Source organism: Camelus ferus, chromosome 4 (genome assembly GCF_009834535.1).
Source record: "Camelus ferus isolate YT-003-E chromosome 4, BCGSAC_Cfer_1.0, whole genome shotgun sequence".
Lineage (NCBI taxonomy): Eukaryota > Metazoa > Chordata > Mammalia > Artiodactyla > Camelidae > Camelus > Camelus ferus.
In genome coordinates, this window is record NC_045699.1 from 46290367 (window position 1) to 46303249 (window position 12883).

Sequence of the window (12883 nt, forward strand, 5' to 3'; positions counted from 1 at the left end):
AGAAAGAATCTGAGGCACAAAGAGGCCCAGTAATTCTCATGACGACAGCCCTGGGAGTGGTGGGATCAAGGTCAATGACCAGATCTCCCTAAACCTAAATTCCTTGAGCTAGGAAAGATCCTAGAGGTCAACTGACCCAACTCCCTTATCTTATACAAGGGGAAACCGAAGCCTAGAGAGACTAAGTGATTTGTCCAATGATACGTAGCTGGTTAGTTGCATCATGGACTCAAGAACCCAAAGAATAACTTAGTGAACACTGTTTAGAGACCACACGCCTGCATCTGGGAGAAGGGGCCCAAATACCCCTGTTGGTGTCTGCTGGACCTCCCAGGCTCCCCTGCTCACTGCCTTCATCCCACCTCATTCCTGCCTCCATCCTGAGTGGATGTCACTCAGAGCACTCTGGCCTCTCACTTACTTACCCCAGTTCCAGTGACCTCTACCTGCACTTGGCTTTAGCTATTCACACACAGCCAGGGCCTGGCCCCTCAGTTCGTACATCCCTCGCCCAGCTCTGCCACAGCTTTTATCCTTCCAGCTCCCTCACTCCCACTGACTTAAGCTTCTCAGAGACTTCCAGGGCTCCACTTCCTCCAAGCCCACAGGCCACCTGCCTGCCCACTGCTCACCATTCCTGCCCCCACAGACCACCTTCTCAGCAGTGACCTCAATCTTCATCACCACCTCCACCTTTGTCTTCTACCTGGTGAAGCCCCTGGCACCATGCTCTCCACCTTCTCCATCCTGCTCCACAGTCACCTGGCCTGCTAAGAGCGGTCGTGCCACCATGTAGACCAGGCCACTCTGAGCACAAAGGGCTCCTACCACAAGAGGGGATCACTTCCACCCTGAATTTCTGAGCCAGTTGTGAGGAATGTCAGCATTGCCTGCACACTGAAGTCACCTGGAGAACTGGGAAAGGTTCCAACGCCTGGGTCATCTAATGCAGCTGTTCTGGGGGTGGCCTGGGCATCAGGATTTATAAAGCTTCCCAGGTGATTCTAAAATGTGCCCTGTCCACACAGGGGAATACTACTCAGCTGTATAAAGAGACAAACTACCAATGCATGTTACGTGGATGAACCTCAAAAAAAAAAGTGCAAAGTGAAAGAAAGCAGACACCAAAAAGCACATGTTATATGATTCTATTTATATGAAATTTCCAGAAGAGGCAGAATTATAGTGCAAGCAAATGAAACTAGGGCTGGGTGTGGGACTGCCTACAACGGGCACCAGGAACTTTTGGGGTGATGGGAGTGTTCTAAGGCTGGACTGTGGTGATGGCTGCACAATTGTATAAATTTAGTAAAAATAACTGGACTGTACACTAACAATGGATGAACTGTAAGGTATATAAAGTATATACCAATAAAGGTATTAAAAGTGGGGGGAAAAAGGAAAAAGAAAAAATCCAACTTAAGGAACTTAAATTTTATTTTGCTCAAAAAAAATTCCCCCAGTGATTCTGATGAGTAGCCAGAGTTGAGAACCCAAGGAAGGAGGCCTGACACTCACCGACCCCGAGGCCACGTCCACTCCTCTCCGGCTCTCCACAGCACAGGGTCTGCACCCTCATAGACTGTGGCACACAGTAGGCCTCATGAGTATTTTCTGAGTAAATGGATATGCATTTCTAGGGTCTGTCCTATGTTCTAGCAGAGTCGAGAATGTCCATTTAATGAATACTAACTATGCAGAAGTCTTTCATTTATGTTTTCTCATCTAACTCTCCCATCTCCCAGTGCCTGTGAGGTAGGGATAAATATCCCGATTTTACACAAGGAAAACAGGATCTCACTGAGGTGAAGTGAATTGCCTGGGGTCACACAAACACTGCTTGGCAAAGCTGGGCTTAGAGATCAGCCCATATATGGTACCAAGTCCTTCCTTCTTCTCTCCTCTAAGTCTTTGACCCAGAGAGGGCAGGCCTGAAGCAAGCGCCACCTTTTCTGCCACTGGGATTCCCCACGGACCCTCATTTGTTCTGGCAGAAGCTCTAGGTTTGATCCATCTGCGCCAACAAGGTGAAGTGAATTGACAAAGCGGGACCTAGAGATCAGCACACCTGATCTAAGTCCCCAGCAGCCTCTGGGTCACCACGCACTAGCCTTGAATCTCAGTGGCTGAAAAGGTGGAGCAGCTGGTCACGAGGTGGGATGGCCCTCAGCTGTCAGCCCTCCAACCCTTTCAGTCCCAATGTAATAAATTGCACAGGGTTAAGGTTCATCCCCCAGCACCCTCCTCCAAATTCAGGATTGCTTTCATTTGACATTCCTTCCAGTGTACCAGTCGGGAACAGAAGTGCTTGACGCTGCTGATCGACCACTTTCATAAAAGGAATCCAGTTTCCTTTGCACTCAGAAAAAGCTGTTAGCCCCTGGCGAGTTTCCAGGGCCTGCACTCCAACAATGCAGCCCAGACATCGGGAGAGGGATGCCAAAGCCCTTGGGCACAGAGAGGAGTCAGCTGGGCTGACAGATTTAAATCGAGAGGGGTTCTTGCCAGCAATACCACCAAGCAACATCCTGTCCTCAGAAAAGAGGTTTCCCTGCTGAGCTGCCCTGAAACCCAGCTGAAGGCCCTAACACAGCTGTGCAGGGATGGAGCTATGGTACCAAACTGCCAATAGCTGACCCCAGTGAGGACAATGTAATGGAGAAGACACTGAACAACAGTCCAGAGTGTCAGCTGGGTTCTTTACCAGTATGTGCCCCAGCGCAAGAAAGCACCCACCCTCTGTGAACCTCAGTTTTCTCATCTGTAAAATGGGAACCATAACCTCTCCCTCCAGGGCAACTGGCTGTGAGAGTGTTTGGAAATCCATAAAGCACTCAACCAAGTTGGGGCTGATCATTTATCCTCTTTAGACCAAGGATTTGGGGTTTTTCAAAACTTGGAGTCTACACACAGGTAGTTTCCATGTGACTACAGGAAGTTATAGATAGAAAGAACAACTGGGAGTGCAGACCCCAGGATTCAATCCCAGCTTTTCTGTGACCAATCATTTCATGACTTCAGAGGTGCTTTGAAATCCTGGACTGTGTCCCTTTTCCACTCTGGGCCTCAGTCTCCCCTTCTGTACAAAAAGGAGGTTGCGAGAGGTGTCTCTAAGGGCCCCTGAGGCTCTGTCAGCCAAAGACTATACTGGAGAAAGTCAGGTCCCCCCAAATAGCAGCAGAGCCTGTGTTAATGGGGCCATGGGACTGGCCCTCCCCACCCTCACCATTAACCTGTTTCACATTCATTTCAGAACATTTGTGGCTGCTCTATAAAGGGCAGGCTTCCAGCAAAAGCCTCTTCAGTGTTTGGCAGTGAGTCATGCCCACTGGAGGTCAAATTCCCTTTGTGCCTCTCCCTAGGGACTGCGAAACAGAGGTGGGAAGATGAGAACCAGTCTTGTTGGGGGGTAAAACTGGCCTTGTTTGGATGACCAGAGATAGTGGGGCCAAACACTTCTGCTTTTCAAACACCTATGAGAACATCCCTCTCTGTGCATAAACTTCACAAAGATCTTTGAAATTCATGTCTCATCTGATTTTGGCAAGAGTCCTGCAGGATAGGCATGGGAAGTGCTGTTGTCCTCATTTTACAGGGTACGAAACCACAACTCAGAGAAGTGAGGTGACTTCTCCAAGGCTGCACAGCCAAGGCATGCAGTGGCCTCTCTTTCCCTGGGGAGAGACAGGGCAGAGTCTCAGAAAGGGAAGCGCAGAGCTGGAGTGGAAACTAGGTCTGGTGATTCCCAGCCCTGCTCTGCCCCATCTCCCCCACCCCACACCCAGCATCCCCTACTGGTAGAAGGGCTGTGTCCTCTCTGATTCATATCACTGAGGTCTGCCTGGATACCTGCCTCACACACTTTCCCACAAGACTGCTCAGTTTTTTGTTTGTTTGTTTGTTTTTGTTTTTTCTATTGGGCTGCTAAGCAAACCTGGAATGTTGTATCTCTTTGGGAGGCTCTGAGTACCAAGAGCATACAGGGGAGAAGAAAGGAAAGTAGGAACTCTAAGGAGAATGGGAAGAAAAACAGAAACCATTCTGCAACTCAGCTGAGTGGGGAAAACTTTTTAGATTTGCTAATATCCTGTTAGTAAAGATGTGTGGAAATGGGAATTTTCAAATGCCACCGGAGGGACTAAAAATTGGAGGTCAATTTGTCTCAACATTTTAAATGATCCAGTAATTCCACTTCTAGAAATCTATTATGAAGATGCACACCTCCACGGGAAGGTATTGTCTGTGATATCAGAAAGCTGTAAACATTCAATAAATTACCATCTATCTGACAGAACACCACAGCCCACTAATAAGAATAAAGTCAATCAAGATCTCTAAGATCTGTTGTAAAGTGAAAAAAGCAATGTATCTAGTATGAAGACATTTGGGTTTAAACAAATACTGAAAAAGGCCTGACAGATGAATACTACGCAGAAAGTAGGACTAGATTTGGAAGAGAACGTGGATTTAGGGGGATTGGGTAAAGCAAACCTGTTCTTTTTTTACTGTATATATTCTGGCTTTTTTTTTTTTTGGTAAAACAACAACAACAAGAAAATCTCAGAACACCAAGTACTGATGTATATTGGTAAGTTATTAAAACAAACAAAACCCCCCAAAACCACCCAATCCACAGTGACTTTGGAATCTTCATTCCAAGTCAGCTCCTCCCAAAATTCCTCACAGAAGAAATGCTCTAGGCGGCACCTCATGGGTTTAGATGGTCACTATAGGTCAGCAGCAAGGACAACACACCTGCAGGGGGTGGGGTGGGGCAGGGAGGGGATAAATTCGGCTGAAAGACAAAATGAAAGAGGAGGTTCCACTCGTGAGCTGTACAGGTTGGAGGTCATCCCTGTCTCATGCACAAATTCCTCAACAGCTTAAAGGCCCCGGGACATGACAGTGCCCATCCTTGATTGAGCCGTCTTGCCCCTTGCCCGGAGGTGACAGCGCTAACAGGTGGGTGAGGGCATGCCTCTTGGTGGGGCGTACCTCGGAGAAGCGCTGCACGTCCTGAGTCAGCGTGCCCACTCGCTTCCACTGGTAGTGCTTCAGCAACTTCAGGATGGCTGGATTCACCGCGTTATCTGATGGGACTGTCCGAAAGAAATAAGGGTATTTCTTCTTATCAGCTAGAACAGGCGTGGTTGCAGCAAAGGAGAGCTGAAAAACACAAAAGAGGCAGCACTTTCACTGGGGGAACCTCACAGCTGTGAGCCCAGGATCTTTCCTAAGGGAACAGAGGTCTTTAGTTCTCACTTGGGGTACGAACACACAGGTAAAATATTTTTTAAGCCTTCTTATTGCAAAAGCAACACATTATAATTTAAGAGGTTTTAAAAATGCAAAATAAAGAGAAAGGAGGAAAAAACGGACCAATAATTTATCCTTCCCCCAAAACAGTCATTAATATTGTCATCTATTTCCTTCTGATCCTTTCTCCTGCATGGCGATGTTTTAAAAAAAAGATTCTTGGGATCATTCTACATACACAATTTAACTATTTATTCCTTCACTTATTATCCTACAAGCATTTAACCATCCTGTTAAAACTTCCTGTAAATATTTTAACATGTAAATTTTTTATTAGCTGCATAATATTCCAGCATATGAACATACCATAATTTATTGAATTATGTCTAATTTGGGTGCATTTAGGCTGTTTCTAATTTGTCATTATTGTTGTATTATTCTATAAGCATCTTTGTGTATAGTATTTTTTCCCTGTATTTCAGGCTATTTCTGTAGGCTAGAGTCTAGGATGTGAAATGTCCCAGTTAAAGGATATGAGCATTTAAAGACTTTATACTTATTTCCCCGACAAATCATGTCAATTTACACACCCGCTAGTCAGGAATAATTAGAGGGCCAACATTCTTGTCAACAGAAGGAAAATAGAACATCTCTCTAATTTATTTATGATTTATCACCAAAAAACTGGAATCACGTTGCATTTGTTGGTTATACATGTTGAACCTTTTCCCATGTGGATGTTAACCAGTCATATGTCCTATTTTAGGAATTGCTTTCGTATGTCTCTTGTTTATTTTTTGAGTGGTATTCTAATGCTTTTCTCACAGAGTTTAACGAAGACTTTTATACATTTAGCATTTAAACTCAGGCTATTACAGTTGCTGCAAATATCCCAGTTTGTTTGCTTTTACATTTTGTGTGTGTATATTTTAATTTACACTCAGTAGTCAAATCTGTCCATCTTTCCCTTTATTATTTCTTCTTTTTCTTTTAAGTGCCAATAAGTTGCTAAATTGGATTTTAATTATCTGTCCTACAGAGCCCAGCTTAAATGTCATTCCTTCTATAACATTTCCTCTGATCTCTGCTCTTCTCTTCCGCTCAGCCTCATCCACGGAAGGCTGTTATCAAATTTTTTGATCTTTGCAGTATGATGGTGGAAAAATGGCATCTTGTAGTTCTGATTTGCATTTGAGGTTGAGTGAGGTTGAGTGTCTCTTCTTATGCTAAAGAGCAATTTGCAATTTCTTTCTGGAAACTCGTCACATCCTTTGCCTGTTTTCCAATTGGACTCTGAGTCTTTTTCTTGTTGGTTGGTAGAAGTGATCTTTTATAGTAAGATTAGCCCTTTGTGATATAAGTTGCTAATTTCCCCCCAGTTTGCACTTTTTCTTTTGATGTTTCTTATGGTGTCATTTGCCGTATAGAAGTGTTTTGTTTTGTTTTTTTTTTTTTTACTGTGGCTGAAATTATCATTTGTTTCTTTTCTGTCTTCAGGTTTTATGTCATATTTAGAAAGGCCTTTCCCACTCTGACATTATAAAAGAATTCCTCCATGGTTCCTTCTAGTCTGTCTGTCATCTCCCCTCCCCTCCTTTCCCACTTCCCTCCACCCTTCTCTGCTTTCTTTCTTTTCTTCCTTCTTTTGTTTCATTTAAGTCTTCGATCCAGAGAGGGCAAGGCTGAAGCAAGATCCCTCTCTGCTGCCACAGGCTGTCTCCCCAACCCCTGCTGTCCCAGCAGCTCTAGATCCAATATATCCCAGAGTCTAACTCCAGCATCCAGGGAAATAACATCCTGGAACCCGTAGGCCCCAGCTGAAGTTTATTGCTCCTCCTGTCACCCAGTGACGCACTACCCCCCACCCGCAAGACTTCAACAGAGCAGGGCAATGGAGATTTGCCCCTTTTCTTGAGCTGGCTCTGATGGTAGACAGCCACTACCTAGAATCCCTGGATCACCTGCATCCACTCAGCAGCCTCTATAGGTCCTGTTGTTAGAGCTGAACACACAACAAACCATCAGCTGTCACCCGGAGCTAGACAGCTCTTATAGGAACCAATTTCTAAGATCTCCACAAAGACAGGGTATCATTCCAAGACTGGATAGATCGACTATTAAAAAAAAAATTCTGGGTAGAATAAAGGTCAATGGGAAGAACCTACAGAAAGGAAAATCCAGCTGGACACACTGAGGACACACACTCACATCCTAAACTGTCCAGCAAGGGGAGGCCTGCTGTTGGAAGTAGTGAGATCCCTGTTTCTGGAGGTGTGCAAACAGAGGCTGGATCATGATGATGCAGTAAGAGCACAGAGGGGCTGCAAGGTATCTGAGAACTCCCTGAAAACTGTATGAAAAAGCTTGGTGAGCATGTATGTGCATACAGACATGCACATTTTTCTGAAAAGAGTATCCATGGTTTCCATCAGATTCACAAAGAGAATCAACCAAATAAGGTCAGCACCCCTGCCTGAAGGTGGTACTTAGGTCCCATAGTGAGTGCAAGAAATGGAAGCTCTCTACAGTCTGCTCAAACTTAGTGTCTGTGATCCTTCTCTCGAGATTAAAACAATATTTCCACCTTCCTACGGTCACCAGTGTAAGAAGGAGCTTTTTGAAAAATCAAAGAGCAACTATTTCAGGACCAGGAACGGTATATGTACCATCGCATCCCCAAAAATGCTTATCTAATACAATTTGGAAAATATTGGTTTTCTGATGTGATTTCTGAATCACACTCTGGTTGATACTTTGCTGTTATTGTCCCATTAGTTCCAGGTCCACAATTAATTGTTGCTTGAACAACCTCATATGTTTGCCCTGTAGGTAATTACAGTGGTTACTGTTCAGCGCATAAATGGCCCATTGTGTTTACAATGGGCTTGGAGTACAATATATGCCCCGGGTCTAAATCATGTTGGGTGCAAAATATTAACTGGTGCTGACATTTTCTGCACCATTTGAGATAATGCACACTTTGATTAGATTGCTTTGCATCACTGTTCCTCTGGCTTTAGCCTCCTAAAACTTTCTTCCATCGGCAAAGACCGCAGGTGCCCAGCAGCACTGCTGAACTGGAGGAACCCGAGAAATCATCTAGTTCTGGGATTCTCTACTCTGGCTGCACATTAGAATCACATGCGGACAGTTTTAAAAATATTCATGATTTGGTCCCATGCTAAAACAAGCGAATCAGACTCTGTGGGCATACAGCCGAGGCATCAGTATTATTTAGAAGCTTCCCAAGCTGAGGGTTGAGAACCGCTGTTGAACTGAGGGTTCAGCACCCCTAGTCTCGAATATAACAGACTGAGGCCAAGAAATAGGGAGAAATTGAGATACCCATCACAGTCAGTAAGAGGCAGAAGCAGAATTCAAAGCCAGGTCTAAAGGACTCTAACACCAGTGCTCTTTCTCCCTCCGATGGCTGTCCCCTGCCTCCTGTGTGTTTGCCAGGGCTTCCTCCCCGAGCAGTCACCCAGCACCTGCAACACTAGGCCTGCTACCATTAGAGTCCTAACTCCAAGACCTAGTCTTTCTGGGCTCTCCTGCCTTATTTCACACAACCAAGTTCATTTCTAAACAGACTATGATTGAGGCTTCGAATTAATCCCTAACCAAGGATTTATTTCAGAGAGTACTTTTTAATTTATTTTATAGTTTTATCATTTCTAGGTTTATTGGATTGTTTTGAGAATTTGGAGTGTACAGTTTCTGCTCTTGGAATTTATTGAGAATTTTTTTTTTGGCAGCCTATTATACAATCAATTTTTGTAAAAGTTTCATGGTGGCTGGAAAAACAGATGCAGTCTCTGGTTGTAAGCTATAAAATTATCAGACTTCTTATGTATAAGAGATACAATCTAACTAATCAATCATATTATTAACACATGTTTTGTATTTTTGTTTACTTCACCTATCAAAAACTGAGAGGTTTGTTAAATTTTTCCCTGTTGTCATGACATTTCCATATTCTTCAGCAGTTTTTGCTTTATATGCTTTGATTTTATGTTGTTTTGAGGATAAATGTTCATTACGTCTTTATTTTTCAGCAATGTATACCCTTTTCAAATGCAAATAGCAGGTAATTAGTAGATAATAATTGAGTGGGCTGAGGATTAAAGTATTTATCAAGGCAAAATAACCCTCTTCATCATTTTATTGCTGTTTGTTTCATATATCTTGCTCGATATTAATATTGAGTATCTTACTTAATATTAATATTGAAACCCTTTATTTTTTTATCACACTTGCCTGCCATGGCTGAGATCCATCTTTTATTTGTATTCTATTAAGATTATATTTAAGTATATTTCCTGAAACAAGTACATGGAGTGGATTTCAAAATACACACTTACTGCTGCAATAAATACTTGGTCTTGCATTTATCATTCTGTTGGAAGTCTTATTCTTTCTTTTAATGCTTCCTTTTTGTTTCCTTTTGTTCCCTTTGGTATTCAAACTACATATCCACTCTTCTCCATTCTGGATGTATTAATCTTGCTTCTTGTCTTAACCTGCTGGAATATCTTTTCATACTCTGAAGGAGGGTAAAGGGTTGAAAACTTGCTGAGAGTGAACCTCTGCTGCCTTGACTCATGTAGAATTTATCTGGGTATAAAATTCTTGGGCTACCATTTTTCCCCTTTGAAATTACAAAGTGATGCAGAAGAGAAATCTGGGGATAGTTTGATTGTTGTTCATTAGTAGGTATCTGATTTTCTCTGCTTGGATGTCTGAAGGATTTTTTTTTTCTTTATTCTTAGAATTCAAAAAATTTGCCAAGATCATTCTGGGTGTGGCAATCTTGATTTTATCTGGGACACAGGGAGTCCTTCAATCTACACACTCATCTTTCAACCAAAAAATATATGTATGTATAAATGTATTATTTATCATATAAATATAGTATACACAATACTATATTTATTATATTTATGCTATGTTAATATTCATATATATCCTTGCCTCTCCACTGAAATATCTGATTATCTACACGTTGTCTTTCATTTCCCAAATCCATAACTGTCCTATTTTTTCCATGATTTCATCTCTTGGTCCTTGTCCTCTGAGTTCTGGAAGACCATCTTATTGTGTTCTGTCTCTTTTACTACAGGGTATGTGCATATCCAGTTTCATTAACTTCTGATAAAATGGCTGCATCAGCCACAATCCCAGCAGTGGTGCACAAGGGTTCTTATTTCTTCACATACTGACCAACGTTTGGTATTATCTGACTTTCTACTTTTTGCTCAGCTTTTGGGGATAAGTTAGCACTTCAATATTAATAGACTCTGCAGCCCTTTGACCATAATATGATTGAGTAGCTGTACAGAAACATGTTAGCCATTCAAGTTCCTTGTTCAGGTTTGTTGATTTGCATTTCAACAGTCTCAGTTTGAGCTTTACTGTCCCAGACATATTTTTTATTGTTTTTGACTTCTTCCATTTCCTAGTAATTTTTTACGATCATATCCCTTTTCGCCACATCCTCTTATCTCATATTTCATGGAGACCATGTATTTTTCTGCATATGACGGAGGATGCCAAAAGTCTTTCTAAAATTTTCTTCTGTATCCTACAATAGCTCATCTTCAGAGGTGAGCTCTTCCTCTGCTTCTTCTGGATATTGTGCATCTTTGATTATTTTTGCAGTATTTCTTCAAAGGCTGAATGTTAGATGATTTCAATGTACTCATCCTCAAAAGCAAGGCAGGTATTTTCTGAGGCAGCCCATCAAAAGACAATATATGGGTTGCATTTGGCCCTATCTGCTGTCTGTTTACATTATAATTTAGTATTTTTTCTCAGAAAACTGGAGAACAAGTATTTGAGCACAGATTTTTGGTGTCTAGTAGGCTCCCATCTTATGCTGTCTGTGTTAATGAGTGCATGATTTTCTGATACTCTGGTTAACACAGTACATTAAATTCCTGTCATGCATTGCTGCCAGAGATTTTCTTTTTTGCCCATGAAACTTACTTTAGAGGTTTCTGTTTCACTCCTTGTGCCCTCCTGTCCACTTTATATAGCTTTTTCTAGGAATTTATAGCTCTGTTTGAATTTAGAAAGATAAACGAGAATGAAGAGAAAAAGCATCTTGGTTGCCTCAAAGATCAACAACCATGAGGAGAGAGGCGCAGCTGCCCAATTTTCTGTAGAAGCCCTGGGTCCTGAACAGATTGTGGAGGAAAGAGGGGGTAATCTGTATTATTTTTCAGGACAATTGTCATTTTATGAGGCAAGGGCCCAAGTGCCAGGGGGCAAATTTGGGTAGGATTTTCTCAATCCTGTTCCATCCACTTTATAATCGATGAAGCTTCCAAACATCTAGAATGTCAGTGAGTCTCAGAGTCCCTTAGTTCTTCGAGGTAAAATTTACCATCCATTTTACAGCTGAAGAAACTGTGGCCCAGAAAGGTGATACAAGCTGTGCAAGTACTGGAAATATGGAATTGGTCTTTTGACTTCACATCCAGTTCTGTTTCTTCAACCAGCTCTGACCCATCAGTCCCAGATGAGACAGGGTAATGATCCAGGGCTTGTTTATTCTTCAGACCCACTAGCCCAGGGAAGAGACAGCTTATTTCAAGGCTACTCAAACATAGCAAGTGTCCATGGTGGGCATGGTTGATCCTGGGAGATTCCGGGAAGACACACCCTTTAACCAGCAGCATGGGATGGGAAGAGAGCCATCAGCATCTCCCTCTGGGTGGGAAGCTCCGGCTGGCCATGAAATATCCTGTGAAAGTTTGGGTTCTGCATGTTGAACTGTGAGTCTCTTTCACATCAAGCGCCCACAGACAGCGAGAGCAGGAGAATGAAGACAACTACAAGGGTACTCTAGGGAGCTGGAAAACCAGGCTTAATCCCGTCTCTGTGACTTCAAGAACAAGGCAAAGCATTTCTCATCTGTGGGTGTCTGTTTTTCTCATCTCTAAAAATGATGGATTGAACCAAAGATTTCAAAGATTCCTTGCAACCACACAACTCTATACTTCTCTCTCCAACAATGGAGGAAAATGATTAAGGAGTTTGTTACTTTTGTGTGGGTGTGTGTTTCATTTGATCTGATTTATTCTGATAATTGCCATTGTGTCTCACTTCTCTTTGCAGATATAAGCCTAGATGAAAAATAGAAATACACCTCCCCATTTCAGGATCTTTATTAAATTCTCAGCCATTGATGAATTCTTCTCTAAATGCAATTCCTTCTTTACCTAATTTGGGGCCTCTGAATTTCACCTTTCTGCAGAAATAAACCATTTTTCAGATGGAAAGTATAACCAAGAGTGGCCCTAGTTGCTAAATCCTAGGTGAGAAATGCTGACCAGATCCAAGGGGGGAGAAGATGATTGAGGCTTTGCTCTTTTCTCCGCTTGGTTTAATCTTCTTCCATGGGTTTGCTGACTGTTTCTGTAATTAAATGAGGGAGGTATTTGTCATCTAGGGTTTCTTTCAGCCAAGATGAATGGAGCACAACTTTCTCAGGAAGCTTCTGACAAAACCCTGTTTGTGGCCAGTGCCAGGATGTATACAAAGGCACCAGGCTGTGTGCGTTGGGAACTGGGGTCCACTTGAGATCTATGCCAGGTCACTGCTGCGCCCAAGCCTTGGAGAAAAA

The 12883-nt window shown here is 42.7% G+C and overlaps 1 protein-coding gene across 3 annotated transcripts in view; it reads right to left on the minus strand.

Annotated features, from left to right (window-relative positions):
- Nucleotides 1-12883, minus strand: part of GABBR2 (gamma-aminobutyric acid type B receptor subunit 2) — a 352698-nt gene that overhangs the window by 191630 nt on the left and 148185 nt on the right. For all 3 annotated transcript variants that reach the window (XM_014559751.2, XM_006185246.3, XM_032478052.1), the window contains one exon: nt 4996-5166. In XM_014559751.2, coding sequence (XP_014415237.1) covers nt 4996-5166 — 171 coding nt within the window. The remainder of the gene's footprint in view (nt 1-4995; nt 5167-12883) is intronic.